General features: G+C 38.5%; 1 protein-coding gene across 2 annotated transcripts in view; it reads left to right on the forward strand.

Moving 5' to 3' along the window:
* TTC17 (tetratricopeptide repeat domain 17) overlaps nt 1-24,482 on the forward strand; it is a 154,699-nt gene that overhangs the window by 87,783 nt on the left and 42,434 nt on the right. The window contains exons 17-19 of one of the 2 annotated variants that reach the window (XM_029207126.1): nt 6,632-6,802; nt 20,446-20,705; nt 21,187-21,340. In XM_029207126.1, coding sequence (XP_029062959.1) covers nt 6,632-6,802; nt 20,446-20,705; nt 21,187-21,340 — 585 coding nt within the window. The remainder of the gene's footprint in view (nt 1-6,631; nt 6,803-20,445; nt 20,706-21,186; nt 21,341-24,482) is intronic. The other variant, XM_029207127.1, reaches the window with a different exon arrangement.

Consider the following 24,482-nt stretch of genomic DNA (forward strand, 5'->3'; position numbering starts at 1 on the left):
TTTCCCTTGACATCAGCAGGTGACCAGTCACTTGCAGCAACAGAAAGGAGAGGTAAATATAAACTCCAGAGGTGGTGAGTAGCTAGGAAGTCTAAGCCCTCCCCTGTTCCCTCATCCTAACCCTCTGTTTATAGGCTTATTCTAGGTATTAAGAATTGAATGAAGCCAACTCACTGCAAGAATATGTGGTTGATGCGAATAGACATGCTTAATTTAAGCTCACTGACCACATAAGGACTTTAATATCATTCTGTCTTTTGCAAAGTCAATGGAAATTATACCAAACCATGACATATGATGATGCTATTGTGGAATACTTGTTTTCTTTACCACATACACCCTGCTTTCCTGGTTCCTTGTGTCGGCTTATATTGTTTTCAGTAGCTCTTCCCCATAACCCTCCCTCCTGCCCTCCCCCCACACAAAAATTCTAATCTTGCCCATCCTTCAAGGCCCACTTCTGCTATATGCCTTACTGATCCCTTAATTATAAGTAATGCATAACCAGTCATGCCACCTGCGCCTCTCCTTCAGCTCCTGTGACTTGCCATTACAGTTACTTGTGTACAAGACACTACTCTCCTACAGGACTTCTCTAGCTCATTGAGAGCAGGGACCAATCCTTTTTTCATCTTCATACCGTGGCCCACTATGCATTCCACACCATCCTCCCAATATTTAGCCCATAGAATGTACTTAAACTGCAAATTAGCTAATGGCATTTCAGGTTTGAACTACTGAAAATACCTAGTAATAGAGGGTAATTAACTCATACCCACCCGCTGTTTATCCAGAATTCTTTATACCAGACCCCCACTCGACATACATATATAGATATAGACCTTCTTTTGAGGTCTGCAGCTCCCGCACAATAGGAGGGGGAATAGAAAAGGAATTATCTCATTTGAAGGCACATGTTGTGTCCACTAGAAGATGACACATCTAATAGATAGCCTGTATTTTCTCCTGTCTGCACTGTTTTTAATGAAAGTTACAAATGTCCTTGTTGACCCTCATTGAAAAACTGACATTTATGGGTAAATCAGTAAGTGTGAGAATCTATTGGATTTGTTTCCCCAACATTCTTGCTTGAAACAAATTTCCCTAGGCTGAAGTAAGACAGAGATTTAAATTTAATAATAACAATAACAATAATAACAAAATATTCAACAGCAGCTATGGCAGTTAATTTTCTTTCTTTCTCAATATTGTTTCTACATGGGAAAATCTTTCCTAGTAAACTTCCAGTAAATGTTTAAATTCTCTTGTTTAGACATCTAGCCTGATCTTTCACATTTCTGGAGGAAGTTACAGCTGTGGAGAGCTTGAATTCCATCACTGGAGTCATGTCTTCCACAGTCTCCATGTCATGGTGTCTGTGTCTCAGCTGGTGCTGACTTTGCTCCCTGTGCTTTAGTCACTTAAGTGATGGCCACATGGCAAGACAAAGAGGCCAGATTTATTGGTGGTTCTCTTTTTTCTTCTCTAAAAGAAGGCAGGGAGTACAGGTCTATAGAAACCAATGCACCTCTGAACTCTTGGGCAAATCACGTTCCCCCACCATGTGTGAAGAGAGTGTTACCCAGGATAGAATTTAACTCTAGAATATGTAGTAAAAGGGAATCAATCCCCCTCTCTCTCTCTCTCTCTCTCTCTCTCTCTCTCTCCCTCCCTCCCTCCCTCCCTCTCTCTCTCTCTCTTTTCTTTTGAGGTCACACACTTTTCTTTCTTAGTTTTTCCTTTTTAAGCTCACTTGTGACTCATTCACCTCACCATGAGGGAATACCTGTATAATCCTGAGGTTGCTGATTTCAAGTCTCTAATATGGTGTTTTCTATCTGGCATTGCCGTACTTTTAAGGTCAGCCAGTACATAACCATTACTTTTAAACCTCCTGCAAAGAATTCCATTCAGCAGTAATTGCTGAATGAGAACAAGTCTGAGCCGTTACTTCCATCAAAATGACTTCTCTCGTCTAAGTGGAGGACAGCACAGGACAGGAAGTGAGGCAGTTTCCCTTGTCTCAGGTGCAGCCATCAGCAACCTAGGTTCACCTAGATTCAAGGAGTTCTGTATGCTTATGTTCACAGTGGTTTCAGCAATAGTGTTTCCTACAGCTCCTCTTACTGTAGGACAGTAGCTTCTCTCTCCATTTCAGATAAAGAACCTAGACACAGAGAAGGGAATTAATTTGCCGAGGTTCATATGGTAAGGCTGCAGCTAAGGCAGAATTTGAATTCATACCATGGAATGCTCCTCTTAGAACAAGGTCTACAAGACTTTGTCACAGCCGGTGGAGGTGGAAATCATAAAGGAATCTGTTCCCAGTGAGGTTTCTTACTGCTTCACGTACACCTATTTCTCTGTGTAGTACCAGGCCCCACATTGCCACCCACAGTTAAAGTTTCCTCTTAATAATTTAAAGCAATCTTGCATAACAATGGTGCACAACTGAAAGATACACTTTTGTTCACTTCACAATTTATATCACTATTTTTCCTAAAAGATACATATCCTACTAGAGAAATAAATATGAAATTAGTTGCTTGGCTCTTACAAAGTTCTGAGGCCTCTCAATTTTGTGGCATTTCTTTCTTATAACTAACCCTAAAGGATTCCTAACCCAACCAGGCATTTCTTACCAACTTATGAGATTCAGAAGAGAAGAATTCTTAAAAAAAGAAGAGAATAATTCTTTTTAACAAGTAAGTGGTTACCCAACTCCAGTTAGAAAACAAATGTTCTTCTAGGACCTTTGTAAACAGGATTTATATGAGAAGATAGGAGATTTCTTTAACCTTAGTCATGGTAGGAGTTCCTGGGAACTTAGTTTACTCTGAAAATCTGTTTAGCCACAGAATAATTGTGCCTTTCTCCCTTAGGAGACTTATGCTTTGACAAGGTATATTAAATATTTAGTTGTTTTCCAGAACACCCTTGTAGGGGAGGTTAATATTAATAACCCAACTTATGCAGTCAATACTCTAACCACAGAAAAGGATGTTGATATGTCTAAGATTTCATAGCAGTTCCAGAATCAGATATACCCTCTTTGGAGTTTCATGCTCAGTTGGTTTTGCCTTGTACTCTCTTCTAAGAAAAATCAGACTGCCAGGATTTGAATTGCTAAATGCTTTGCAAGCAAGCATAGAGCATTAAGCAGAGAAAAGTGTTTCCATTTTCACCTGGAACCTTGTTGTCTAAAGCATTTCATTTAAATCATGTAGTTCCAAAAACAATAACAACAACAAAAACATACCTCTCAAGGTTAGTCCAAGCCATAGAATCTCCTCATTTTTGCATTAACAAAAAATAATACCCTTATGCACGGAAGATGACTTTTTACTTTTTAGGTGTCTTTCCATTTTTCCTTCTCCATTTTCTTGTGTTTCTTTAATAAGAACATCATCTCTGCCTTTGCTGGGAAGACAAGCAATATTTTTCTACATAGGCAACTTTTTTTTTAGTTCCCCTTTGAGCTAGAGTAGACCTATACTATACGTGCTTTTTTTTTTTTTTTTGCGGTACGCGGGCCTCTCACTGTTGTGGCCTCTCCCGTTGCGGAGCACAGGCTCCGACGTGCAGGCTCAGCGGCCATGGCTCACGGGCCCAGCCGCTCCGTGGCATGTGGGATCTTCCCAGACCGGGGCACGAACCCGTGTCCCCTGCATCGGCAGGCGGACTCTCAACCACTGCGCCACCAGGGAAGCCCTGGACCTATACTATAGTCCAAAGAATAGAAACTTATTTTTTCTGAAATTCTTCAGTTCTCCCTCAGGCAACTGGAAGGAGTAATTCAAAAATTAGGCAGTATGACTTTCTATGATTAGCCTAGATAATCATGGAAATCACACCAGAATGCTAAACCAGTCTCTTTTTAACTGTCAACCTAAGAAAATTCATATTAATAGTTCTCATTTTAAAGCATGTAGTTTTTACATGATCATTTTGACCCTGTCTATTTCCAAGGAATATCCTAACATAAACTTCTTATGCTTCCTTTAATTCCCCCAGTTCTCCCTGATCCCCTTTCCTGCCCTCTCCCTCAGAGGTATTGGCCCCAATTTCCTGAGTTGGAGGGCAAGACATTCTTAGAATGCAGAAGGCTTGCTTCAAGAGGGTGTCTGGGCTTGAGGTCATGCAAGAGGACTAATTTTAGCTTCTGGATCTTATGCACATCGTATCTTGTAAATTACCTATGAAGCATTTTAAAATATTGCAGACATTTTAAAAGATGAAACCAATTAAATTTTTATAATAGAAAGAGGGTGGGAGAGAAAAATAAGAGATGGCAAAGGTTGGAGGAGGAAATCAACTGCAGGAAACACAGCTAGAATTTCACTGGGTTCCAGTGTTAAAGGTTTATCTTTTTGCTTTACTTGACCTGTGTCAAGATAAAAAATGCTTTAGAGGCAAATTCACCAAAGCTGAAGGCAGAGAGAATATTCACTAGGAAAACATGTTTAAAATTATCAGTATCATTGTCATCTTTTTTTCTCTCTGCTTTTAAGAGTTATGCTTATTTATTTCCCAATTAAGAATTGCCTCTGAAAAGCATGCTGTTCTTCATAGTGAATTTTAGTCAGTCGGGTGTGTAGAGTAGTTGTTGTCATTGCTCTGTTTTATTTTAATGCTCTTATGCTTGGTCTCCCCGTACTTAATTGCACGTACTAGGTGGTGAAGACAGAATTAGAGGCAAATCTGCAACCTCTGTCTGTCCTCTCAGGAGAATCTGGAGAAAGAAAGCAACTACCATTGCTCATGGCTTCTTTTCTTAGCCCTCCAGGGCCCACACACTCCACACCTTCCGTCTCTATCAAATCGTACTTCTCATTGTCTCCCAAACACAAATGAGAATTCCTGTTCCTATTGCTTTGCTCAACACATTATTCCTCCCTGCCTAGAATGCCACCTTCTCTACTTTTTCTGCTAAAGAGGTAGTATTGACTAGGGGAAAGCCAAGAAGCTTTGTGGTAAAATAGAATTAATTCAAATCCCGGATCTACCATTACTTATTGTTTGACCACAGGCAAGTTACTTAGTTTCACTGATAATCAGTTTCCTTATCTGTGAAATTAATAATATTTCACAAGGTGTTTTTGAGGAGTAAGTGGAAGAAAACATACAGAAGTACTCAATAAATATTGATTCCCTTCCTTGTAATTCCCCCTTTTGAAGTTCTGTGTTTTTAAATCCTACGTATTCTTCAAAATTGAAGTTCTACCTACTCAAAACTTATTCTCTGAAGCACTTACTTGGCACAGAAGACTACCTCATTATTGTTTGTTGTCTTGCATTCATTGTCTTGTAAGCTTCTTGAGAGCTAAAGCTTCTGACATAGCCTTGTTGAAAATGGTAGCCTCAGATGTGTGGTAGTCTAGAACTGGAAAATGGGAAGTGAATCCCTAAGTAGGCAGTCCCCTTTCTCTCACCTAGGAAGTTGGGAAAGGTTTTGAGTCCATTATGTTTTCTTGGCACAATAAGGAAAATGGCCCGAGAAATGCTTTCCAAAATTGTGGAATCTGAAAGGGAGTCATCAGATCCAGAAAGAGACTTCTTGTATTTCCATTGCCGCAGAGACAGCCTGATTGGGTACATACATCTCTTTGGGGCAACATTCTCTTAAAAAATAAAAAAACTTGTAGAGAATGTTTGGACGTTCTGATAAAGGAGGAAAGTTACTTTTACACTCTTACCCAGAGAATTGTCCTATAATATGCGTGTAGGCTTCCACTGACCATGCACCTTCAGTAGCAACGCACATGGAACATGAGGAGACCTGTTCAGCCAGCCAGATTCCCACTACAGCATACGCAACAGCCTAGTAACACATTCTCCTACCCAGAGAATGTCCATCAGGTGGAGCTGGATAGTGGCTCTTTATCCCTGTTAACATACAATCCCTAATAAGGTCGAAGCTCTTCGACTCCTGGCCAAAACTGTAGCAAAAGGTCATGCTCACTATACATATCAGAAGGTATCACAGAGTGCTATGATTACATTCAAGATGTGACATTTCATGCTTAGGTAAATCTTTATTACATGATCAGAACTTGTTTTTCAAAAGAAAAAAATAGGCACCTGTGTGATCTGACAGTCTTAAATGTGGATTCTCTGCCACCACTATCCCCCTCTAAGTCCTTGGTTTTTAATTTATAATCCTTTACCTTTTGGTATATCTTTCATTTTAAACTATGATGCAAGAATGGTATATTTTTCAGCTATAATTCATCTATCTCCAGACTTATTCAGGTACTAATCTGTTATTTCTCACCTTCAAAAGGCAAATAGAAGGAAAACCACTTTTTTATGATGTTTCTGACTTTCAGAGAAGTGTTTCACAATCATTCATTATGAATGGAAGGAGATCTTGGGACTTGATCTTTGTTGTCATAGTTTTTTCCCCAAATACTTAAAATAGCCTAACAGGTGAAACTTGAACTTCAGTGCAAAATCTTGAATCACAATTATGGTCTGCCTTTGGGCACTCCACCTCACTGATTTGTGCATGTTCTGCTGGAGAAAAACCGACAGTCACCTTTTTGCTCTTCTTGATAGTTGGGGACCTTGAGCTATGGGACTACACAAGAGAGGTTTCTAATGTGCTCTATCTGTGTCTCTTGTCATTGAGGTAATTGTCATGCGAAAACCCTGGACAACAGCCATGACAAACAGAAATATTTTGACAACTCACAGTCACTGGATGCTGCTGAAGAAGAGCCCTCTGAGACAGGAACAGAGGAAGACCCTGTGCTCTCTGTTGAGAATTCAGGGAGGGACTCAGATGTCCTTAGACTTGAAAGTAAGTTGATTTGACCTGAGCTGTGCTTCTGGAGTAAAATCAACTCTCAGACTTGAAGCTTAGGCTTTCTCTACTCTCAAGCGTTTGTTCTTTCTTTTAACAGTCACTTACTATATTGTAGATCATGAAGGTGACCCTCAAGATTGGGAGGCAGAAGGCAAGCTATAAAGTGAAAATGCTTTGCACACTTCTTTCTGTTTTCTCCACCTCAACATCTTCATTTGCTAGAACAAATTTGATTTATGTACTAGTCTTTCTTCTTAATGTCATTAGTCTGTTGAGTAAGTCATTGAAAAAAAAAGCAAGTTGTATTTATACTAACCCAATAAAATTTAAAGATTTGAAATAACGGGCATGCCTACCAGGCCCTTTCCTAAAATTCCATTTTATGACCACATTTTGAGCTATGCTGTTCTAAAAAGTTTTAAGATTATCAATTTATAATTGCCAAAATGAGCGACTTCTATTTTTTGTTTGTTTTTTTGCGGTACGCGGGCCTCTCACTGTCATGGCCTCTCCCATTGCGGAGCACAGGCTCCGGACGCGCAGGCTCAGCAGCCATGGCTCACGGGCCCAGCCGGCATGTGGGATCTTCCCGGACCGGGGCACGAACCCATGTCCCCTGCGTCGGCAGGCGGACTCTCAACCACTGCGCCACCAGGGAAGCCCAGTGACTTCTTTTAAGTACTCATCCGGCTTAACCTCTTTTCTGCCTTTGGAACTGTGCACGACTCCTCGCTTGAAACTTTCTCCTTCTTCTCCTCTTGGCTTCTGGGATATCACTTGTTCTTGGTTCTTTTCCTTGTCCTCAGAATATCTTTTTTCAATTTCATTCACTTATTCTTTACTTTGCCCTTTATTTTTTTTACCCAGGATCTTAACCTTGGTCTTCTTTTCTTAGTCATCCATGTGTTATCTCTTGGTGTTTCAGATACTTTGGAGTATACCAATGACTCTAAGTCTGTATTTTCAGCTAAGACATTCTTTGTGACTCCAGATCTTATTTCTACCTTTTTAGTGGTCTCTTTATCTGGACGTGCCACAGCCATTTCAAACTTAACATATCTAAAATTGAACTTGTCCTCATTTTGCCCTACTTCCTGAGCTGTTTCTAGTTCCTATATTCCTGCTCCCTGTTAATGGCACAACTCATCCAGTCATCACTATGTCCAGTCAATCCCTAAGACCTGTTAAATATATCATCTCTTCATCTAATCTATTCTTTGTGGCACTGTCTGAATTTAGACTTTCTTCATTTCTGCCAGGGCTGTTGTAGTAGGTTCACGATTGGCTTCCCTATATCTAGTCCTTTACTTCAGTCTATGTATGGAGAGTGCAAGAGAGGCAGGGGGTGTGTATGTGTGTAGGGGAGAAAAAGAGAGATAATACATAGAAATTGGTATACAATTTACAAAGCAGAAACAACCCCTGTTACCACTTTCTTGTGTGTCCAAAGAGTTGTTTCTGAAATCAGACCTGATCTGGTAAGTTGCCTACATTTAAAGTTTTCAGTAGCTATTACCTATCGGAAGAGTCCAAATGTCTTAATGTGGAATATGAGGCAGTTTAGCCCTTGATTCTGTCTCTAGCTGAACTGTACCATCTACTAGTACTCTGCATAGCAGGAAGTACAGACCTTTCACTATTTCCCTCACGTGCCATGCTGCTTTGAGCCTCCGTGTCTTTGCATAGTCTGAGAAGGACCCCTGCATGTTCTGTGCTTTTTATAGACAACTCCCATGCATCTCCAAGATCCAGCTCAAATGTCATCTCCTCTGTGAAGCATTCACAAAGGTCTCCAAGCATTTAGTTGCTCCATTTGCTGTCTTGTTCCTACTTTTTGTCAAGGCATATTTTATACAATATTAATTGCTTGTATGTCTTATGTTGCATCAGACTGTGAGCTTCTTATATATTGTGTCCTTTATAACGTTATATTCCTGTGTATAGTAAATATTTGTTAGAGTAATGAAATGTGTCCTTCGCCCTCCTGTGTAGATTGGATTAACATATTTAGCAATTACAAAATTTTGTGTTTCCTTCTAAGTGGTACTGTGTATGAAAAACAATGTCTAAGAGAAGAAAGCTAGACCTCAAAGGAGGAAGTTGTGACCTTCACTTTTGCAGGTTTAGGGAATTAGTTTCATCAGTTCTACCAGAAATCATTGGGCTTTAAGGAAATTAATTTTCCATTTACCAACTCAAAAGAAATTGACTTTTAAACCAGATGGCCACTTTGTTCATTCACAGTGGGTCTACTCCTCTCTAGTGCCTGGCAGCCTCATGTCTCTTACTGACATCAGGTACCCATACAACCAAATGAACATCATAAGGGAGGTTGATACTGAGTAATGTTAAGGGGTTTTGGGGTTTTTTGGTTTGGTTTTTTTTTTTTTGGCCACGCCACAGGGCATGCGGGATCTTAGCTCCTCGACCAGGGATCAGACCCATGGCCCCTGCAGTGGAAGCATGGAGTCTTAACCACTGGACCACCAGGGAAGTCCTGGGGTATTTTTTTCAGTTTACAGAAACTTCCTATTCCAATACAACTCCTTAATGAGTGGAATACTCATGACTACCAAATTAGAGTCTTTTCCTACGACAATTCAGAATAAAACCCAACCAAAATCTTATTCTTTGTCTCTTCGTTTTCCAAATACATCATTGCTTGAGGCAGATAACCTAGTGTTTAAGTTTCTTTAGTTTCATGTTTCCCACGTAGTTCCATTCCATCCCCATACTGGGAACACTGAATGGTTGCCCTGCCTAGGGCTAGGTGTTTGCCAAGTCCCTTCAACATTATGCAAATTGTCTCTTAGGGTGCATTCCTTTTCACATTGCTAATTTAATTATAGTATAATGATGACTCTTACTAGTTTTACTCTTAGCTACTAACTTTTTTTTTTTTTTTTACTGTGTGTAAATTCTGGGATACTGACAAGTCCACAGGGACCACAGTCATGGTATGTGGTTAGGAGTCAGAAAGACTCTGTTTTTTAATATAAAGAGTATGGTATAATAAAAGTCAAGCATAGACATTAAAGAATTTTTTAAAACTCTATTTTTGTAGGAAATTTTAAAGAAATACAAATAGTTAAGCCCGCTCCAGTAACCATAAATTATTATGATAATCACTACCTTTTGTGGTACTTTATACCTTACGAAGTTATGAATTGTGTATTAACCTTGTGAAATAGATATTAACCCCATCTTGTAGCTGAGAAAATTGAGACTCAGAGTAGTTAGGTACCTTGCCTAACATCTTTAGTAGGTGACGTATAACTAAAACTCATCCTCAGGCCTTCAGCTTCCATACACTGTGTGTCATTTGCCTGTGGTTCTCAGAAATAGGGGTTTGACCTATGGGATGCAGCAAAAGCAGTTCTAAGAGGGAAGTTTATAGCAATACAAGCCTACCTCAAGAAACAAGAAAAATCTCAAATAAACAATCTAACCTTACACTTAAAGGAACTAGAGAAAGAAGAACAAACAAAACCAAAAACTAGTAGAAGGAAAGAAATCATAAAGATCGGAGCAGAAATAAATAAAATAGAAACAAAGAAAAACAATAGCAAAGATCAATAAAACTAAGAGCTGGTTCTTTGAGAAGATAAACAAAATTGATAAGCCATTAGCCAGACTCATCAAGAAACAGGGAGAGGACTCAAATCAATAAAATTAGAAAAGAAAAAGGAGAAGTTACAACAGACACCACAGAAATACAAACCATCCTAAGAGACTACTACTACAAGCAACTCTATGCCAATAAAATTGACAACCTGGAAGAAATGGAAAAATTCTTAGAAAGATATAACCTTCCAAGACTGAACCAGGAAGAAATAGAAAATATGAAGAGACCAGTCACAAGTAATGAAATTGAAACTGTGATTAAAAATCTTCCAACAAACAAAAGTCCAGGACCAGATGGCTTCACAGGTGAATTCTATCAAACATTTAGAGAAGAGCTAACACCCATCCTTCTCAAACTCTTCCAAAAAATTGCAGAGGAAGGAACACTCCCAAACACATTCTGTGAGGCCACCATTACCCTGATACCAAAATCAGACAGAGATAATACCAAAAAAGAAAATTACAGACCAATATCACTGATGAATATAGATGCAAAAATCCTCAACAAAATACTAGCAAACAAAATCCAAGAACACATTAAAAGGATCATACACCATGATCAGGTGGGGTTTACTCCAGGGATGCAAGGATTCTTCAATATATGCAAATCAATCAATGTGATACACCATACTAACAAATTGAAGAATAAAAACCATGTGATCATCTCAATAGATGCAGAAAAGGCTTTAGACAAAATTCAACACCCATTTATGATAAAAACTCTCCAGAAAGTGGGCATAGAGGGAACCTACCTCAAGATAATAAAGGCCATATACGACAAACCCACAGGCAACATCATTCTCATTGGTGAAAAAGTGAAACCATTTCCTCTGGATCAGGGACAAGACAAGGATGTCCACTCTCGCCACTATTATTCAGCATAGTTTTGGAAGTCCTAGCCACGGCATTCAGAGAAGAAACAGAAATAAGAGGAATATAAATTGTCACTGTTTGCAGATGACATGATACTATATACATAGAGAATCTGAAAGATGCCACCAGCAAACTACTAGAGCTAATAAATGAATTTGGTAAAGTTGCAGGATACAAAATGCACAGAAATATCTTGCATTCCTATACACTAATGATGAAAAATCTGAAAGATAAATTAAGGAAACACTCCCATTTACCATTGCAACAGAAAGTATAAAATACCTAGGAATAAACCTACTTAGGGAGACAAAAGACCTGTATGCAAAAAACTATAAGACACTGATGAAAGAAATTAAAGATGATACAAACAGGTGGAGAGATATACCATGTTCTTGGATTGGAAGAATCAATATTGTGAAAATGACTATACTACCCAAAGCAAGCTACAGATTCAATGCAATCCCTGTCAAATTACCAATGGCATTTTTTACAGAACTAGAGGGAGACACAAAAGACCCCGAATAGCCAAAGCAGTCTTGAGGGAGAACACTGGAGCGGGAGGAATCAGACTCCCTGACTTCAGACTATATACTACAAAGCTAAAGTAATCAAGACAATATGGTACTGGCACAAAAACAGAAATATTGATCAATGGAACAGGATAGAAAGCCCAGAGATAAGTCCACGCACCTATGATCAACTAATCTATGACAAAGGAGGCAAGGATATACAGTGGAGAAAAGAGTCTCAATAAGTGGTTCTGGGAAAACTGGACAGCTACATGTAAAAGAATAAAATTAGAACACTCCCTAACACCATACATAAAAATAAACTCAAAATGGATTAGAGACCTAAATGTAAGACCAGACACTATAAAACTCTTAGAGGTAAACATAGGAAGAACACGCTTTGACATAAATCACAGCAAGATCTTTTTTGATCCACCTCCTAGAGTAATGGAAATAAAAATAAACAAATGGGACCTAATGATACTTAAAAGCTTTTGCAAAGCAAAGGAAACTACAAACAAGACAAAAAGACAGCCCTCAGAATGGGAGAATATATGTGCAAATGAAGCAACGGACAAAGGATTAATCTCCAAAATATATAAACAGCTCATGCAGCTCAATATTAAAAAAACAAACAACCCAATCAAAAAATGGGCAGAAGATGTAAATAGACGTTTCTCCAAAGAAGACATACAGATGGCCAAGAAGCACATGAAGAACTGCTCAGCATCACTAATTATTAGAGAAACAGAAATCAAAACTACAATGAGGTATCACCTCACACCAGTTAGAACGGGCATCAGAAAATCTACAAACAGCAAATTCTGGAGAGGGTGCGAAGAAAAGGGAACCCACTTGCACTGTTGGTGGGAATGTAAATTGATACAGCCACTATGTAGAACAGTATGGAAATCCCTTAAAAAACTAAAAATAGATTTACCATATGACCCAGGAATCCCACTACTGGGCATATACCCTGAGAAAACCATAATTCAAAAAGACACATGCACCACATTGTTCATTGCAGCACTATTTTCAATAGCCAGGTCATGGAAGCAACCTGAATGCCCATCGACAGACGAATGGATAAAGAAGATGTGGTACATATATACAATGGAATATTACTCAGCCACAAAAAGGAATGAAATTGGGTCATTTGCAGAGATATGGATGGATCTAGAGACTGTCATACAGAGTGAAGTAAGTGAGAAAGAGAAAAACAAATATCGTATCTAATGTATATATGTGGAACCTAGAAAAATGGTACAGATGAACCAGTTTGCAGGGCAGAAATAGAGACACAGATGTAGAAAACAAACGTATGGACACTAAGAGGGGAAATTGGCGGGGGTTGGTGGTGGTGGTGTGATGAATTGGACGATTGGGATTGACATAAATACACTAATATGTGTAAAACGGATAACTAATAAGAACCTGCTGTATAAAAAAATAAAGTAAAATTTTTTAAAAAAGAAATAGGGGTTTGATAGATTAGAACTTTATTTTTTAATTTGTAAGGTCATTTTTAAAGAAAACCAGCATCTGCTATTACCATTATTTTATAAAACAACATTTTAATATCAAAAAAGTACAAAGGCAATCTTAGAATAAAGGTCAGTCTTTCTCAAAAATGGACAGTTGGTAACTTTACACCAACAAGTGTGTATCTGGATGGACATAAGTTATGTGTGTGTATTATAATTTTAGATATATGTTCTTGTTTTGCTTCTCACTTTGCTAAGGATTGATGAAAATCATGTAACTGATTAACATTTTAAAAACCACTGCTTTAATAGCTCATCATATACTCCAGAATTTCTGCCCCAGAAACCTGATCTGTGGAGCGTAGGTTTTGTAGTCAGAGATATTGTTATCATGTCCTGGCTCCGCCACCTACTTAGTTGTTAAATCTTGGGCAAGCTGAGCCTTCCTTACCTCAAAAAAAAAAAAGCCTCAGAGTGCTCTTGAATATTTAAATGAAATAACTTAGGGAAACATTTCTACCAGTACAGAGATGGACTAGCACACAGATGGAACTCAGGAAATGTTCATTTCTATCAATGCAAACACAGGTGTGACTCTGCTGCTTCCCGACCTAGAGGCTGCTTGTGAGCTAAAGTCCTCACAAATACATACACACAGTATCTGCTCAATGAACGTCAGTAAAGGGGGCCCTGACATCTTTGCTCAAGAGTTATTACAGGAACAATTCCCTATTTGCTTTTCTAGGTTATTTTCTCCAAATTCTGTCTTCTCTTAACTATCCTAACCCAGATAAAAGAAGGAAGAGCACCACTGGTGCAAATGAAAACTCATGACTGTTGTTTTCTTCTCAGAAGTGAATCATTTCCCTGCCTACCTTAGTCTGAGTAATTTAATCTAAGCCTTTTGTGCCTTCTGATTACTGGCTTGAAATTTTATGCCATTGTTTATGCATTAAGTCTTCAGTCCACAGGTTTATACTCTGACTTCAAAGAAGAGATAACTGCCTTTTTTTTAATTGAAGTATAGTTGCTGTACAATGTTATATGTTACAGATGTACGATATAGTGATTCTTAAAGGTTATCCTCCATTTATAGTTGTTATAAAATATTGGCCATTCTCCGTGTTGTACAATATATCCTTGTAGCTTATTTTATACTTAATAGTTTGTACCTCTTAATCCCCTACTCCTATATTGCCCCTCCCTCCTTCCCTCTCCCCACTGGTAACCTCTAGTATGTTCTCTATATCTGTGAGTCTGCTTCTTTTTTGTTATATTCACTAGTTGGTTATATTTTTTAGATTCCATATATAACTGATATCATACAATATTTGCCTTTTCTGTCTGACTTATTTCACTTAGCATAATGCCCTCCACGTCTATCCATGTTGCTGCAGAGAAGGCACTAGAACTCCAGGCAGAATTGCCCAAGGTCCTATGGTGGTGGAGTCCTAATTTGAAACCAACTTTGTCTAATTCCATAGTATACTTTTTATTTTGTGAGACAAAGGAACATATCCTTAAAGGTAGAATGCGCCTGCTTGCCTTCAGAAACCACAGTCTAATAGTAAATGGATATTAATCATGTAAGACTTACTGGAGGAGATGTTTTGAGTCCAAACTTTGAAGGAAGGATTTTGTCTTGCTGGTCATTTCTTTGAAGGTGTGACCTTTACCTCTGTTTATTCTCGATCTGTTTCATTTTGAATGTAGCACTTACCTTTTCAGACTCTACTCCCTAAAACTCTTCTTGAAACCTTTCTTCCGAGATTATTAATACTGCTTCTTATCAAACACAGTCACCTTTTTTAATCACCTTCTGAGGGTCCTCTCCCTCTCAGTAGTGTTCCCAGCATAGTCTGGCTTCTGCTTCTCCTCCAGGCATGGGCAGCTCAGGCTCTCCCTGGGTAGCCCATTCCAGTTCTGACCATTCATAAGTCTTTCCTAATATTGAGCTAAAATATGACTTCTCGTTTCTAGTCCTGCCCTCTGAGGCTAACAAAGTCTTGCCTCTCACTAATGTCACATTTCCTTAGATATTTGAAGATGAGTATTGTTCCTGTCTACCCACCCCCCATGTGTTTGTTTCTTTTAGCTAAATGTCCGCACTTTCTTCAATAATTTCTCTTTATTATAGTTTTTAGTCCCTTCAGCATCCTTGAAGTACTCACTCTGGAATTTTTTTTTTAATCTTTCCAGCAAAATATTTTTCAAGTCTGATTGTGTTTGTGTGTGTGTGTGTGCACGCGTGCGTGCGCGCACATGCGTGCAGTATATCAGCTACTCTTCCTACTACAGGATCACCCTTGATTTCTTCAGTCCTTCTTCATTTAACATGGTTTTGAGTACTTTCACCAAGTCACTTTTCTATGAATATGGTCCACTTTGAAAATCTCTTAAACTGTGGTACCCAGACCATGAATTTCCAGGTGTGTCTGGAATGTTGCAAAGTTATAGTGGACTTCTTTTTTTTTTTGCAGTACGCGGGCCTCTCACTGTTGTGGCCTCTCCCGTTGTGGAGCACAGGCTCTGGGCGCGCACGCTCAGCGGCCATGGCTCACGGGCCCAGCCGCTCCACGGCATGTGGGATTTTCCCGGACCGGGGCACGAACCCATGTCCCCTGCATCGGCAGGCGGACTCTCAACCACTGCGCCACCAGGGAAGCCCTGGACTTCTTTTTTTCTTCCTTTTTTTTTTTTCTTTCTTTTTTCTCTCTGTTTTTTGTTTGTTTTTTTCTTTTTCTAATCAGAACTACATACGCTTCTCTCCATCTCTCAACACTTCTCCTTGTCCCTGTGATTCTTGCCAGATTACCTCACAGACTCAGCTGTGAGTTTTCCCAGTACCCTGAGATAAGATTCATCAAAGTGAAAAAACATGAACTCATACAAGCCTCACTGCAGGTGCTCAGTCTCTTCACTTCACAATATTTATTCTCCTTTTTCCAGTTTGAAAATGGTACATGTTGAAGAAGATAAAGAAAAAATAAAGATATGGGTCTCAGTCTCTCTGTTTCCAGTTTTCATCATAGCATCTGCCCCGCAAGCAGCAGTCTAATATTTACTTTTTCTTCCTACTTCAAGTATAACTTAAAATCTTCTGAGATCCCTCTCTAGTCCAGACCTTTCTCCAGACCTGACTTCTGTATTTCCAGCTGCTTATTGCACAATGTCTGGAGATATGTTCCTCCATCCATTCTAGCCTAGACCATAGCTCCATGGGTTGTTATATCCTGAGCCCTCAGCATATTCTTAAGCACATAACAACAGGTGTTTAAATGAATTAATGAATGAATAAGCTTCTGAAATCCCAACACTATCCTATTGTCCTCTACCAGTTCCATCATCTTTGTAAATAACATTATGTTTTCATATTCACAGATGCTAAAATTTCACATAGTAAAAAGATCTTGACATCATCTTTGGATTTATTCTGTTAGCCATTATATCCATATAATTACCAAATTCTATTAATTTTTCTTCATTGAAATTTCTTCATACCTCTTTCCCTCCCTTTCTAAAATCTCCCATTTACCCCCAGCCTGTCACCTTCTCTTTATATAACTCCTATAGAGATTGTTGAAGCACCTTTATAATTGTCCTGTGTTCTGTCTTCCTTCTGTCCTCCACCCCCTAACTCCTAAATCACCAGCTGATTTACTAATCTAATCGTTATAAATATTGTGGCTCTCATCTTGTTATTCTTTGCTTAACATACTAGAGGCTCCCTTTACAATGAATCTTCTTCCTGACTTTCCCAGATACTCTCAGTGTCACCCACCTTCCCCAAATATCTTACTGGCTGATATACTCTGTATATGTTTTTTGTTCTAGTTAATTTAAAATTAGTAGCGCCTTCACATATACCTTCCTTATGCCTGTATCTATATGGGTGTATATGGGTATGTGAGTATATACATACCTGCTTTTTTAGTTTCATCACTCGGGGAGTGCCCTCCCTGAACCTCTATTCTGTCTGAATCCTGCCTCAGGTAGTCTACTCTCCTGTAAGAAGCATTTTGTGACCACATTCAATTGTGTTTTTCCTTTAGAAAAAAAAATTTAATGTAATTGTTCTCTCATTGTTTAATGTATTGATGTATAGTTTTGTGTCTCCAACTTGATTATCTTTAATTCCTTGGGACCAGATTCCTTTTGCTCCCAGCATGGAGATGGGCATGTAATAGGGTCTAAATAAATAAAGATTGGTTTATGTTTTCTCACTCGTAGCACATTTATGATCTCCCCATTCCTCACCTTTATTTGGTGGTGTTCTCTAAGAATTGCTATCACCCCAACCCCAGCAGCCTTGGAAAAGGCCGAATGGCTGCCAGCCGCAGCAGACCGCAGCAAGTTCCATAGTCTCTCAATTGAATACTGATTTTCATCAATGAAAGGCCCCTTCTCTAAGAACTTTTTGATAATGATATCTATTACCATATGGTAAGGGCACGGGGAAGTATCAGCCTTTGGGACCTGGGCTTGCAGAACTCTTTGCAACTAAAAAACATGAATGCTTTCTAGATAGTAGTAGTTACTGAATGGAAATAAGGCTTCCACACACAGCATCCCTATGCAGCTCTAACTATACACTGGGGAATTAGTTACCGGCTGTCTACCTTTGACCAAAAGCCACTTTTCTTTAAACCCGTATTCTTGGCTATGGCCAAATCTATCAAAAATCCTCTTCTGTCTCAGGACCAGGTGCAAGGAACCCCATGGCCATAGGAGAAAGAAGGAGAAGAAGCTAAAATAACATGAGGAGTACTTAGAGGTAGCTCTGTTGCCAGGCAATTCTAATTAAGTTCCTTTTTGGGATCCCTATAACAATCCTTTTCAGCTGCTTTCCGGGATTAGCTACTGAGACGTTTGTAAGTCACGTAGTATGCCAGACACTATGCTGAAAACATGGTGCCTGCCTTTCCGTTTGCTTACCGTTCCTCTGGGTTGACAGTACTTTAACAGATGACACTTTTTAGAGTTTAAAAAGTCTTGAATTTCCAGCAGGACAGGGCAGAAAGAGGAACAGCAGATCCTCAAGGATCTCACAAAGCAAAGTATTCCTGAGTTCCCATTAATTGATTCTACAGCTATTTGTGCCTGCTGTGTGCCAGGTGCAATGTTGGACATTTGGAATATAGTAGCAAACAAGATACAAACTAAAAATAAAAACTCTTTGTCCAGCCTACTTATACTACTGGCCACATAATTTTGGCAAGTAACCAAACATTTTTATCCAAATACCCTAAAGAAAAAGACTTTACAAACCCCTATTTTACTTTATTCTTGTTTCAGAACATTAATGACAATGTTAAGCAATAGAATCTAGCAGATTGGCTCAGAAAACCTAAAAGAAACTTACTTGAAAGGGCAGCAGTACATTTTGTAGTCACCTGTTAACAAACGGAAGAGCCCTATAGCTTTTTCCAGAATGACAAGAGATTTCTTGCAGTACTCTCAGCCTAGCAATGACCTTCCCACATTCTGGAATAGAAAGTGGGATAGGAGATAAGAGATGCCACCAGAGAGCTAAGGGTGACGCTGCAGACCTTCTGTGAGAGGGGCTCAAAGCTTTGTTTTTAGCCATGGTAATCAGCCATCTTTCTTACCCCAAGCCTTCTCAGAAACTAAAACTATGCATTTCTAAAATGGGTTACTCACTATGGCTATAGGTCTGGTGATATGGTTATGAGATTCCTGACGTTGGCCTTATTAATGCCATGTTCTAAATCACTTAACAAGCCAGAATTACCAATTGAAGATTATTGGGATAACGCAGACTGGCATTTTGTGAACAATCAACCCCAAGCTCTCAGGTTGTCCAGTGGGTACATATTACAAAAGGAGGCATTCCATTTTGTTGTTCATTTTTGTACCCTGTACACTTCCAAAAAGGATTGAAGATAACTTTCACAGAACACACAATATAAGATTGAGCCATTAATTCAAAATAGCAAAAGTTAAATAGTAAAGAATTTTTTTAAGAAAGGAAGGCATTCTATTAAGAAACTTAGACTAATTTTGCCTTAAGCTTTCTAGGTAAGCATAGAGAGGAACTTGTAAGGTTGTGTAACCTGCAGTGTATAATAATGGAAACATACTGACTTCTCAAGAGAGAATTTTTACTAGGCCATTGCACTGAGAAACATCCATGAGAGTCTTTATATAAGAAACATGAGCAACGTAATAAATATCTTGATAACCATTTTAGAAAAAAATTACACTAGTATATTGCTATTTCTTATATTAGCCATTAGTGAAAATGGGAGCCTTCGTGTGGAATTAGGATAATTTTCCACTAAACAAATCATTGTTCAGTTAAGGCAGACTGTACGGTCTGAACAGCTATGATATTTCATATGCTATTTGAATAAAGCTTGAAGAATCCTGTATATATATTAAGTAAATAATATTTCATAATAAACTTCATCTTTGCCATCTCTGTCTCATGTCTAGAGCAAGTTGGGTTTTTTTCCCTAAAAAATACACATATAAAATAGCCATCTTCAGGACTTCCCTGGTGGCGCATTGGTTAAGAATCTGCCTGCCAACGCAGGGGACACGGGTGCAAGCCCTGGTCCGGGAAGACCCCACATGCTGCGGAGCAGCTAAGCCCATGCGCCACAACTACTGAGCCTGCACTCTAGAGCCCACGAGCCACAACTACTGAGCCCATGTGCCACAACTACTGAAGGCCACGCACCTAGAGCCTGTGCTCTGCAACAAGGAAAGCCACCTCAACAAGAAGCCCACGCACCACAACGAAGAGTAGCCCCCGCTCGCTACAACTAGAGAAAGCCTGCGTGCAGCAATGAAGACCCAACACAGCCCAAATAAATAAATAAATTTATTTTAAAAATAATTTTAAAAAATAAAATGGCCATCTTCATGCTCACTAGTGACATAATCTATGACCTCCTGCCATCTAGCTGCTGCCATTGTGCTCAGCCAGGTTTTTTACAAAAGCTAGATGACAAAGATGATATTATATTATGAATTTTGAAGATGTTGAATGGTATTTTTATGAAGATGGACTATAGAAGTGCCTCTAAACAGAGCCAGAACTTTTCTCAGAAAGCATGGTTGGAGTCCCTCAAGTACTTGAATGATTGTAATTTTTAATAACATGCTGGCACTTGAATTGCAGGTACAGTGGTTGAGGAAAGCAATGGTTCTGATGAGATGGAGAATTCAGATGAAACAAAAATGTCAGAAGAGATTTTAGCTTTGGTGGATGAATTTCAACAGGCATGGCCTCTGGAAGGCTTTGGGGGAGCACTAGAGATGAAAGGACGGCGTCTGGACTTACAGGGGATACGAGTACTGAAGAAAGGCCCCCAGGATGGAGTGGCCAGAAGCTCTTGCTATGGAGACTGCAGAAGTGAAGATGATGAAGCAACAGAGTGGGTAAGTGTTTGCTAACTCAATTCTTATCAAACTGTAGCCCAGGTCTTTGGGGGTATGGGAGGTGCTCCTAGTTTGCAAAGTGTAAGGGTTCTATTGGGTGAGTGGCTCTACTTTACTCCACGTTCCAGTCAGCCTTCACATGGGAATTGTACTGCCAGAAGCATTTCATGTTACTTAGGTATTGCTGGCTCTTCCAGGAGGCAAAGGAAGTGGGATGGGTGTGAAACCATACTCAAAGCCCGCAGACTTGGGAACAGCCCAGTTCAGACATCTTACTTTTCAGTTTCCTCTATACCCTTCAAGGCTAGGTTATTTTATTTATTTCACTAAACATTTTTCATCTAGATCTTTAAGAATTAAACTGAAGGAAAGAACTTAATCCTAGCACAAGACTGATTATTCTTAAAACCACCAATACCCACAGCCATGGACAGAAGTGATAACTGGTCTCATTTGTCCCTAACATGTTTTCGTTTCCCAGATCACATTCCAAGTCAAACGTGTAAAGAAACCCAAAGGAGATCATAAGAAAACTCCTGGGAAAAAGGTAGAATCGAATCAGGCAGAAAATGTACATCGTAACCAAGCAAACCTGGAGATCACTGGCCCAAAGGTGGCATCTCCTGGGCCACAAGGTAAATTTGAATATTTAATATGCCAGTTTCTTCTTTCAGATTTCACTGTCTTAGTTCTCACAAAGGGTGTGTTTGCAGCTTGAAGTAAATCAGATGTGAACGTAATTGAACCAAGTGAGCAAGAAATCAGTCATCGATATAAAGTTTTGTTTGACATATACTTGATTTTTTTTTACCATTGGCCATTTGACTTACAATCTTACCATCTTGAACTTAAATATCCTATTAATTCCTAACAGTCTAGTTTAATATGTAAAACTGTAAGTTTGAGACAGACTCCCTGGTTTCACACACCAGTTTTGCCATTTAGTTCTCTGTGCCTCATTTTCCTTATCTATAAAATGGCGATAATTGCATCTGTCTTATAGGGTGTTTGTGAGTATTATATGAGTTTATACAGGTAAAGTGCTTTAAATGAACTGGGCACATAGGACTCAATAAGTATTAACTATTTAGTAACATTTTGTTTGTCAGATGTCTCTTTAAGTATTGGATAAATGCTTTGGAACTACTCCCCAGAAAAAAAAAATGCATTTACATCAAAATTTGGCATGTACTTTCAGGGTTCATAGTGGTCCCGAAGTCTATCTTTGGACTCCAGGTTCCGGGCCATTGCCATGAGTCCAGTTGACTTTCTTTTCCAACAGTGAAATAGTGGTGATAGAATTTCTTTTTTTAAAAGAAGTCTCCTTTTTTAAAAGGATATTTTCACTGTCTTAGACTTCAAAAATTCAAGGTAAGTTCATGAAAATGTGTCTTATTTAAGTTGTATTTATCAAAGCTGAAAGCAAAGGACACATAATAAAATGTAAAGAATGAGGTCAACTTGGCTAAATCCCAGAATGATCTGTGATTTGAGAAAAGTACTAAGGACACCAAAAAGGATACTTTGTCATGACTAGAGTTGAAAGTATGAAGTAGCTTTACTGTTTAAGAAAAAGAGCATGTGCTAACATGTTATGGAAAGAAAGCAACACTTCCTCTAGTAGGTCCGTCTGCAGTAGCAAGGAAAAAGATATTCAAACTATAAAACATGATTATAGCAATGAAACTTCCAATGGATTAAGTAGTAAATGTAATAAAAACATAAAAGAGGAAAATTCAAATGGATATTTATATACTTTTAAGGTGAAAAAGGACTTTCTAAAGCAGAGAGAAGAAGAAAAATAAAATAATTCTGGCATCAGAAAACACTACAAAATAGAAAGACAAAGGATTGAAACAGTATTTTTGCAGAATGTTTATATATATTTACAGAATATATGATAAGCAAAGGATATCAACATCATTTAAAGAACACCTACAAATTGATAGAAAAAAATACAGCATTTCAATAAAATATGTACAAAGTACATAGGCAATTCACCACATACACACTCACACACACACAGCCACTAAACGTGATAAAATGTTCAGCCTCACTAGCAGTCAAGGAAGTGCAAACATAAAATGTGATCTGCCAGTTTTGCTTGTCAAATTATTTGTGTAATACACAGTGAGAGTTAATAAAGTGAATTTTGGGATAGTTTGACTAGATGTATCAGAAAATTTTAAAAAATGTCAGCAGTTCTACTTCTAGTAACTTACCCTAAATAAATTATCTTACAAGTGTGAAAGATAGAAGTACAGAGATTGATCATCATGCTGCTTATCATAATAAAAATTTGAAAAATAACTAAATGATGATAGTTGCCTAAATAAATAACAGCATGTTCTTGCCATGACTGTGCAGCCAAGATGTTTATAATTTAGTAGGTGAACAAACGCAGTTTATAGAATAGCATATATAGAGAATACTTCAATTTTTGTAAAATAGTAAATATACTATATTTTGACATTTTTTTTCACATTTCAGTATCTCTGAAATTGAGATCATCTTACAATTGATAGTATCTTAACTAATAATTGGCAACATTTTTCTTTCTTAAATCATGTAAAATAATGTGTACCTTACAGTTGATGACATCTTAGATTTGATGAAATATGCTAAAATAAACAAGCACATAGAAACGAGTGTAGGAGAGAATACTCTAAAATGTCATAAATTATCATCACTGGGTGCTCATAGGGCTGCAGGTGATTTTCTGTTTTCTTCTACATTCTTTTCCGTTTTCTAAATATTTTATAATAAGCCTATATTACTTTAACAAACAAAAACTAAAAATTTCTTGTAAAAGTGAAAATTAAAGCTCAGGGTGATTGAGATGATAGGAGAGCACGTAGACAATTTTAAATGGATTCAAGGAGGTGGGCCTGTGTAGGGCACTGAATATACTTGCAAATGAGATCATGGAACTAAAGCGTCACTGTCACTAAAGTGAAAAGTTCTGAAGCAAGAGAAGACTGGAGAGGTTCAGTATCCCAATTTTCAAATAAGTATGGATTCTGCCCACTACCAAGTGATAAGGAGTTTGTGATAAATTCTGACAAAGTTCTAAAGCAAATTATTAAACCAGTACTTTGTGAGCCCATGGGGGAAGAGTAGGGATCATTAAGGGCCATTGTAGATTTTCTAAGAATTAATAAAATTGATAATGCACAACTAATTTCATTTCCTACTTTGGTGAGGGCTAGTAGACTGGAAGGCCAGGAAAGTGTCATAGACATAATGTAACTAGATTAAAGCAAAGCATTTAACAGAGTGTCTTATGATATCCTTGTGAACAAGGTGGAGAGTGGTACGCTCAAAGACTCCCCAGTGCCTGCAGCATAAAGGCCAAACTTTCTAGTGTGTTGCACAAGACTGTTTACAGCCCAGCCTTTCTCTCCCCTTCAGTACCATTCTCTGAACCAACCCTGCTCTTGTTTTACCTCCTTGTCTTTGCACATGCTGTTCCCTCTGCCTGGAATGCCCTTCTGCCACCTCAGCGGTGCTAAAATGTCACTCATCTTTACACTTCAAACTCCAATGCCATCTCTTCCTTGGTACCTTCAGGCAACATTAGTTGCTGTCTCCTCTATGCAGCTGTTCTGTACCTTCACTCTAGCACTTAACCCTATTGTGTTCTAATAATTTGTTTGTTTACCTTCCTCAGTAGACTGTGAGCTCAAGGGCAGGCCCTTTTATTATACCTCTCTGTATCCCTAGTGTCTTAACACAGTTCCCAGTCTCTTATAACAGATGCTCAATAAACATTTTTCA

The sequence above is a fragment of the Monodon monoceros genome, unplaced genomic scaffold (genome assembly GCF_005190385.1).
Source record: "Monodon monoceros isolate NGI ecotype Baffin Bay Population unplaced genomic scaffold, NGI_Narwhal_1 Super_Scaffold_7, whole genome shotgun sequence".
Taxonomy (NCBI): Eukaryota; Metazoa; Chordata; class Mammalia; order Artiodactyla; family Monodontidae; genus Monodon; species Monodon monoceros.